A 9,070-nucleotide genomic window follows, 5' to 3' on the forward strand; every position below is an offset into this window, starting at 1 on the left:
TTACAGCCGTCTCATGCAGAGGGTAGATGTGATCGTTTGGCGTATGGCTGGCTGGGCAATGGCGTAAGCCACGGGATTTATCAAACTGTTCCAACAGGACGCCCAGCGAGCTAGGCCAGAGTAGTTGAAGTGCTTGTTGAATGCCTTGTAGGCATCCGGCGCGACGGCATGAAATATGATGGTCATGGTGTTCGGGAGCCAAGTGATGGTAAAGACGATCACAACGAAAGCTAGGGTTCTCAGAGTTTTACTGTTTTCGGATGAAGAGTCAACACGAGCTTGCCTCCGGTTAGCATCAGGTTGTTTGCGAGAAGTCCCGACGTGGTTAGATGAATTGTCACTTCGTGGGACCAGGTTTATCTGCCTTTCACTTCTCTTCTTTCCTGTACCTTGATCATCACATTGGTGCTCAATTTTGGCATTCATGTTTATAATGCCGAAATCTTTCTTCCAGTGGTTTTCATTGGCCGTTATCGGCTTTGAGATGCTTTGAGAAATACTCGGTACTGGGATTGAGTTATTAGATACCTGTAATATTTCATCATCGCTGCAACAAGGATCTTCGAGTGACTGAGCATTTCTTTGCCTCCTTTTCACACGGGCATGTTTGACAAAATTTACAAGACGCTTCCTACCACTCTTTCTTACCTGCAAATAAATGCGAATGCAAAGTATCAGAATGACAGGAAACGGCCCTGCGAATCTTAGGAAGCAAATCAGTAGATTAGATGCCTGTGAAAGGGTGTAGTTTGGTCTTGGCAGTTTTGCCGGCGTCAGTAAGTCAGTTGGTTCAAGGAGATCCCAAAGAACAGTGATGGCCATCCAAACACAGAACGGTATGACCCAGGTGAGAATGTTGACATACACTGCCTTCTTCTTACTCTTTGATTGAAAGTGCCGTATTGGATAGAATGTGGCGATGTAGCGGTCGATGCTGATAACAACAATGCCGAACACCGACACACCAAGGAGTGAGTTCATCACGCCCTGGAATAAGATACCTGCCAATGCTCCAAAAATCCACGTGTTAAACAGTTCAAGCGTACAGCGGATAGGCATTACCACGAAGCCCACCACCAGATCTGCGATAGCCATGTTGATTATAAAATAATTGTTGTAGGTTCTCAACCTTTTCTCAATCCCAAACGCCATCAAAATCAGCAAATTCATGAAGATCGTCAAAAAAGACGTAGTGGCGTATGCAAAGAAGGGCAGGCTAAGGTTTAGTTCTGTTCCAACAACTTCTCCTCCTGTAGAATTCATGGTATTTATGAAAAGAACTTGATGGAAAATGTTCAGGAAAGATCAGAAGAGATCAGAGAATTTGGTCATGAAATCAGCACCTTTGCTTAAGAATGCGAAATGGCAACTTCATCTGACTTCGATGTCACTAAAAAGGCAGAGTTTTTCCTCCTTCATTTTTATGTATCAGTGTCCTTTTGCGCACGGCACTCAACGCATGCGCATTCTTAGATGCTGTACAAGGCGATCAATATACACTCTGAACTTATTGTCGAATGATTTTCTTCCTCATTTTATCGGGCGGAGGTACAAACAAAATACAACTATGACGATGTAAGCTCTCTAAAATATAAGCTCATGTACTCGTCCATATATCGATCCACACACCAGTATTCACAGTTATCCCCTGGTGGTAAAACATGTGGAGAGTTTTACCGCAATCTAACTGCATTCTCGTTAAGTTGAGATATTTGTGATTAAAGCAAAGAAAAGAAAACAAAGAAAATAATAAGAAAATACAGGATTATTTTATCCTACTTTCTAGAATATTCCTTGTTATGTCACAAGTGAGATATTACTGTAAAGGTTTAATATCGCTCTGATGATGGACTTACTTTAAAATGCTTAAAAATGGCGCTCAGCTCATTTTGCAATAGAACTCTTCATGTGTATATAAAACAAAATAATGCAGTATAGTAACATTTTCCATTTTGCAAGTAAGACATATATGAGTATACCTACCTGTATTCTAACCTTTTTGATTTTTTTTCACCTGTCATCATTGCGAAATGATAGTTTTTATCATTGTACGGTCATGCTGAAGTTTTACTTTTTTTCTCCATCTCAAAATACTATAAAGGGTGCCTATAGACCTAATCAATAATGAAGGGGGAGGTTAATTAGACTTTTGATGAGGATTGCAGAAATGTTCATTTTGGTGATAAATATTGGATCATGGAGATGGGAGAGCCCACTAGAAAGATATGATTATAGAGTTTGTGATAATTTTAAACTAAAAGCGGATCCTGCAGTCTATGTATATACCATGTGTATGCATGTGTACCAGTGTTTGTATTATATATATTGTTAAGTTTCAAACGAGAGTCAATGAATCGATCACACCAACATAAATCATTGCATTTCAAGAGAGCACATTTATTGGTGTCTTGACTTCAGGCGGACCAAATCCAGACTGACTCCCAAACAGGAGTTTTAGCTTGGCATCATTCACAGCCAAGTATGCAAACAATTAACCAGTTGGCTACTTCCATCATAGAAGCTTGGGATTAAGTGAGAAACTAATACGGGTGCAATCGGGCAATAGGGTGGTATTGGAGGGAGGCATGGCTACAACAATAGGACAAAGAGACATAGAGTTGAGACTTATACAAAGGGGTGACATCAAATGTTTTAGCTACTAGGGGAGGACAAAGGATAGGAAGTTGCATAGTCGGTATAATACTAGTAGATGAGAAAAGGGCTATACAATTACTGCTTTATTCTAGGCACCAACACTAAGCTTATACTTGTGTGTCTTGGTTCAATTAACACATAGGGGCTAACTAAGCTCTCCAGTTTATGACTTTAGGACAAAGGATATTCAATCTGTACAAGATATATGTGTGGGTGGATACTGATAGGAATTAGGACATTGACCCTGACTATGAAGTAACCAGTATACAGGACAAGTTACTGACCTTAACACTTCTCCCCCCTTTGAAAGAAAAGGTATTGTCCTCAATACAAGATACACAAATTATAGAGAAAAAAAAAACACTGACACAAAGTAAATTGCTCCATCATGACTTCAGGTCATAATGATCAAGTCATATGTCCTCGTGCTCAGGAGAACTGATTACATGAAATGAAGAAAGAAAACAGAGGAAAGAGAAAAGGAAGAGAGACAATGAGAGACGAGTTATAAAAAGCTAACATCATGAATGACTTGGATTATCAAATGCAAAGCAATGCGTCATTGCTATTAGCAAAACTAGCCTACACAAAGGACTCATCATAAAAATGTAACGCATACCATTGATAAGAGTGGCATGTGGAGCATAATGAGAGAGGAAAAAAAATACACTTCCATACATGTATCTATCATTTACTCACTAATACATTTTAATTAAATTACCTTAATAGCGAATCATAAAGATATTGCAATAAGGATTTGTTTTTTTAATACTTGTTGTCGAGTTAGAGTAACGTGGAAGAAAGGTAAAAGAAGTGATACCATAGTGAACAAAGAAGGGTAAAGAAGTAAGAATGACAGTTACTGGATAAAGAATCAGTCAGGAAGGGAGCTATTAGAAGCAGAAGGCATAGAAAATGAAGAAGGCAAAGACAACAAGAAAAAAAAGGATTATCGGTGAAAAAATAGTGCGCACTATATACATTGAATGTGGAACTTAACATCACATGATATCAAAAGATTGAGAACAAACCACCAAATAATGATTTCATAAGCGGTACTGACTGAGCAGTAACATGTCTAAACAAAATGTTTTGTCACTGAACTTGACCTGTACAAATATGCAAGAAAAAAAATCAATAATTAACAAAGATATTAGTAGGCAACTACATAAATCAAGTTTTAAGCAGAAGAAGGGTAGGAACACGAGGGCGAAGTGTGCCATCAATTAGGGAAGACAGAAAAGAAAGTTAATGTACATGTGCAGATATATATATACCTCTAAGTCTGAGCATATACCGTAATCAAAGGAGGTCACTTGTGTATACAGCTAAATAAAAACACAAAATATATCAATCATAAAGTGAAAGGCTACGTCGGAAATCACAGTTACAAACAAAAAGTACCATAATCACTCAAGAGTATCATTGAAATTTAAAAAAAAAAGAATCCTTAAAGTTTTAACCTTGCTCACATGTTGCAATATGTGAAAAACAAATTGTTTCCAAACACATACAAAAAAAATGCACCCAATCCCATGTTAGAACAAACATGAAATAAGAATTGTAATGAAAGTGAGATGTAAAAGGAAAGTTCAGAGCAAAATAATTCCCAGCTTAAATAGATTATACATTATGCAAAAAAATGCTTATAAAATATTATAAAATGTATATTATATATGGACAAGTTTGGATTTAAAGTCAAGAGCTACAGTGCATACACCTCCACAGTGAACTTCATGAGTAACACAATCTACACTAAATTCCAGGGGAAATCACTGCTGCCCGGAAATATCCGGCTGAGGCATCTTTGTATAGATGCAGGGCAGATTATCCCAACTTCATCACATGGTTACACACTCATCACGCCTTAGAGTTTCACTTCCCAAGTAACAATATGCATATCTTGTCCATAACACCGATTAAACTTTCTATAACTGCAACAACCACATTTTCAACACCTGTTTGTGGACATGGCCCATTTTGTCCCAGCTGCCTAATATTATTTTATACATTTCATAAATCTCTACTGGAAACTCTTAATTAAAAAAAAAACAAAGTAAGGGAAATTATAAATGGACAATTTACTGCATGTAAAACGAAAAAAAAAAAGTAATCGCATTGACATTCATATCGTAATCGTAAATCCAATCTCCATGCACTCTACACACAGGATTCCCGACTTCCCCATTGTTGGATTTTACCGTCAATCCCTCACCAATTAAAATCACTGACGGATTTATCAAAAAAAAATCAATAAACTCATCACTTCAATTAATTGATAATGCTAAATTTTAAGTAGTTTCAACATCACTAATTGAACTTCCTTTTCTCCCCTCCCATGTAACATCTTTAAAAAAATCAAACAAAGGCCATAATCTAACGAATGTTCGAGATATCAGAATGAGCAATGTGCAACAGTAAATACAGCACATAAGATAAAGCATAACCAAAACAATGTGCATGTGAAATCTAAATGATAAGATGCGAATTGGTGCACTAAATTACACATATATACAAACTATTTACACACAACGAAGCACTGGGATCTAATGGTCAGTTTGTACAGCACGTGACCGAGAAGCACTATGTAGGCCCAATAAAATCTGTTCCCTCAATTTCGGGACCCACTGGGGCAAATCGTTACTCAAGTACGGCTTCAATCTATCATGATGTACTATCTTCATTCGGGATTTATTCTGGCGAATTTCAAACAGAAGGTCATTCAATTTTCTGGTTATGACAAAGGGTCCCTGCCATTTTTCAGAATTTAGTTTAGGACTGAGGCCCTTCCTTCTGGTCGTGTCAAGGCAGTACACTAAATCGCCACATTCGAAAGAATTATAAGCAATTCTGACATCATGATCCCTTTTCTGCCTTTCAGCGGATTTCCCAATATGCTCTCTAGCGAGTTGATAGGCCTCACTTAGCTGCTCCTGTAGGTTGACAGCATACTCTTCATAACTACGAGGCAGGGGGTTGGCTCTAAGGCCTAAGGTGACTTCAAGAGGAGTTTTCACTTCTCGCCCTAGCATCAAATAATTAGGGGAAAACCCTGTGCTCTCGTGGACTGAACTACGGTATGCAGCAGTTAGCAGATTGAGGTTTGCATCCCAGTTATGTTGGTGTTTGCTGACGTAAGCAGAAATCATGTTAACAAGAGTCTGATTGAAACGCTCAATGAATCCGTTTGATTGGGGATGATAGCTCGAAGTTCTGGTTTTGTGGGTTTCTAAAATTTTGCAAACATCCTGAAATAATGATGATTCAAATGACCTGCCCTGGTCAGTATGAACTTCGAAGGGGACCCCATATCGCGAAATGAATTCATGGACAAATTTGTTGGCAATCGTAGGTGAGCACTGGTCAGGAATGGGGTAGGCCTCAATCCATTTAGTGAAAGTGTCACCGACAACAAGAATGTACTTGTTGCCTTTCTCAGATCTGGGGAAAGGCCCAAGAATATCCATCGCAATTCTGTCTAATGGGGAACCTTGGTGATAGTTTTTGAGAGGGGCACGTGGAAGTTTTGAGGGTCTTTTACGAGCGCCACACACACTACAAGCCCGTACATAGTTTCTGACTGAGTCTCTCATTCTGTGCCAATAATAGTTTTGACGAATTCGACTGAGCGATTTCTTAAAGCCTAAATGGCCTGACAGTACGGCATCATGGTTTGCTTCGAGAATAGTGTTAATTAAGGTTTTGGGTGTGACAAGAGTAAAATGTGATCGTGTGGGGCCATCATCCCACTTCTTATACAAGATACCGTCAATCAAAACGAGCTGTTCCCATAGCAACCAAAGATGCCGTACAGTTGGGCTCTTATCTTGTACCCTTTGTCTATCTGGTCTAGTGTTTGATTCAGAAAGCCAAGTAATGATGGTACCAACATCTTTGTCTTGCTTTTGGAGAGATGACAGACTGATGTTAGTAAAGCCCATAGCATTGAGTATACGATTTGCATCGCTATTCTGTGACTGTACTTTCTGTTTTGCATTCTGTTGACTACCAGCCCCATATTTGGTGTCACGAGGTCTTTTGTTTTGTGCGGACTGCCATCTTGTGGTCACTGCTCTTACATACTTTGCCTGAAGAGGGCGTAGACAGAAATTTCTTATAACCTTGCATATGTGCAGAGGGGAACCCACAAAAATTGTAAGAAGAACATTCAAAACAAAGGAGACATACCATATTGCAGAACATAAATACGAGCCATACACACTGTTTGCTGACTTGTCTTCATCTTTGGTGTCATGTGTTTGTGTTGATGCATTGGTCACACATTCGCTATTGTTCTTCTGCAATCCATCTTCCTTGGTATGTCTCACTCTTCTCGCTGTGAGTGGAATTACGTCCTCATGATTGACGAATGAAGACCACGCAGCGTGTTGTTTCTCACAGTGTGTGCATCCTCCGCACGGCAGAACATCAATAACATCATGGCCATTGTAGCAGGAGCAAGAGTCTGGACTGCATGGGGCTCGTGAGAGGGCATCTGCGTTGGAATGGCTCTTCCCCGCTCGATACTCCATGTCGAAGTTGAATTGGGATAACATCTCGAGCCACCTTGCCATCTGGTCTGCAGGCTCGCGAAACGACATTAGCCATCTCAAAGAGCTGTGGTCAGTCCGAACAGTGAACTTCTGGCCCAGCAAATAGTGCTTGAAGTGGTGAACGAAGGTCACTACAGCTAGCAGCTCTCGGCGTGTTACACAATAGCGACGTTGGGTTTTTGTTAGTGTCCGGCTAGCGAATGCTATCGGCCTTTCTTCAGTCCTCCCTGTCATTGGATTTGTCTGCACCTGCGACAGAGTGGCGCCGATACCAAATGCCGATGCATCAGTGTCCAGAATGAATTTTCCGGTGTTGCAAGGGTAAGCCATGACCGTGTCACATGTGAGAGTGTTTTTAAGCTGGGAGAAAGCACTTTCACACTCCTCGTTCCATTCAAACTTCACACCAGATTCAAGAAGGCGGTTCAGCGGACGAGATATTGTGGCAAATCCAGGGATGAATTTTCGATAGTAGGAACACAGTCCCAAAAAGGAGCGCACATCTCCGACATCAGTAGGGATGGGCCAATCGGCGACTGCCTTCACTTTGTCTGGGTTAGGCTTAACTCCACTTGCTGTCACAATATGTCCTAGGTAGAGAACTTCTGACTGAAAGAGTGCACATTTACTGGGTTTGAGTTTGAGACCGGCCCCGCTCAAACGATTCAAAACCTCATCCAAATGTGTCAAATGTTCATCAAATGTCCTGCTGAAAATGATGATATCGTCCAGGTAAACTAACAGTGTCTTCCACTGGAGACCTTTCAGTACAAGTTCCATACATCGCTCAAACGTACTTGGAGCATTAGAAAGGCCGAAGGGCATGACGACATATTCGTAGAGACCAGATCGTGTACGGAATGCTGTTTCCGGTCTGTCTTCTTCTTTCACCTCGATCTGCCAGTATCCTGATTGCAAGTCCAAAGTAGAAAAATACTTGCTGCCGCCAAGACTGTCTAGGCACTCATCAATTTTTGGCAGAGGGAAGCAGTCAAACTGAGTTACAGCATTCAATTTCCTATAGTCAACACATGGTCGAGTAGTGCCGTCTTTCTTTTTCACAAAAACCAGTGGTGATGCCCATGGCGATGAAGAAGGTTGAATGATCCCAGCATCCAATTGTTCTTGGATTATTTTGTCTTCCTCATTTTCAAACGCACGGGGTGGTCTGCGAGCTGGCTGGCGGATCGGTTGAGCGTCTCCTGTTCTAATTTCATGTTGTAGAAGTCCTGTCCTACCCATGTCACTCGGTGACTTAGCAAATGTATCTGAATGCGTATGTAATAACGCATGCAGCTTATCTTTGCCTGTCTCATCAAGTCCTCGAGAGCTATTTTGCCAGAGTTCATTTAAGGCTGGGTGAAGAATTTCGACGGGAGGGGAAGGGATAGATTCTGGAAGACAAGCTGCATGCGTAGTGTTAGGCTTCACTCGACGGATACGATTAATGATAACACTAGCGTCATTTTCTTGATTGTCAAACTCTTGCACATCCTCCACCGCACTAGCAAAACCAACAGTTTTTCCTTTGGGTAAGGTAACATCCTCGGTTGATGTGTTCATAATTCGAACAGGGACACCATTTTCAATTTGTTCATAGTTGCATAATGTCGCAGCCACTATAACAGTGTTTTAGTGAAAATCGAGTCCAGATGGTAACGGTTCAATAAGTATTTCCTGACATGGGTCTATGACGTCCTTTTCAACATTTCCAATTGTGAATATTTCACTTTGTGCTGGAATGACTGCAGGTGAATGTAAAGTCACACGCCCAACTAGGAAATTATTTCCACTCAAGTCACAGTTGATCCACACACCACCAATCTTGAGTCCTCTCCTCATTTCAAGAACACAATCAAAAT

The 9,070-nt window shown here is 40.5% G+C and overlaps 1 protein-coding gene across 1 annotated transcript; it reads right to left on the minus strand.

The window, feature by feature from the left end:
• Positions 1–1,095, minus strand: LOC139735257 (uncharacterized). The gene has a single exon (XM_071646013.1). The coding sequence runs from the start codon at positions 1,093–1,095 to the stop codon at positions 1–3; it is 1,095 nt and encodes a 364-aa protein (XP_071502114.1).
• Positions 1,096–9,070: the final 7,975 nt, after the last annotated feature.

Source organism: Diadema antillarum, unplaced genomic scaffold (genome assembly GCF_040938485.1).
Source record: "Diadema antillarum isolate AM-2024a unplaced genomic scaffold, OU_Dant_1.0 seq00000567_RagTag, whole genome shotgun sequence".
Taxonomy (NCBI): domain Eukaryota; kingdom Metazoa; phylum Echinodermata; class Echinoidea; order Diadematoida; family Diadematidae; genus Diadema; species Diadema antillarum.

What these genes read in the sequence shown, in the direction of transcription:
- LOC139735257 (XM_071646013.1), bottom strand. Translation starts at nt 1,095, where the DNA reads ATGGCTATCGCAGATCTGGTGGTGGGCTTCGTGGTAATGCCTATCCGC.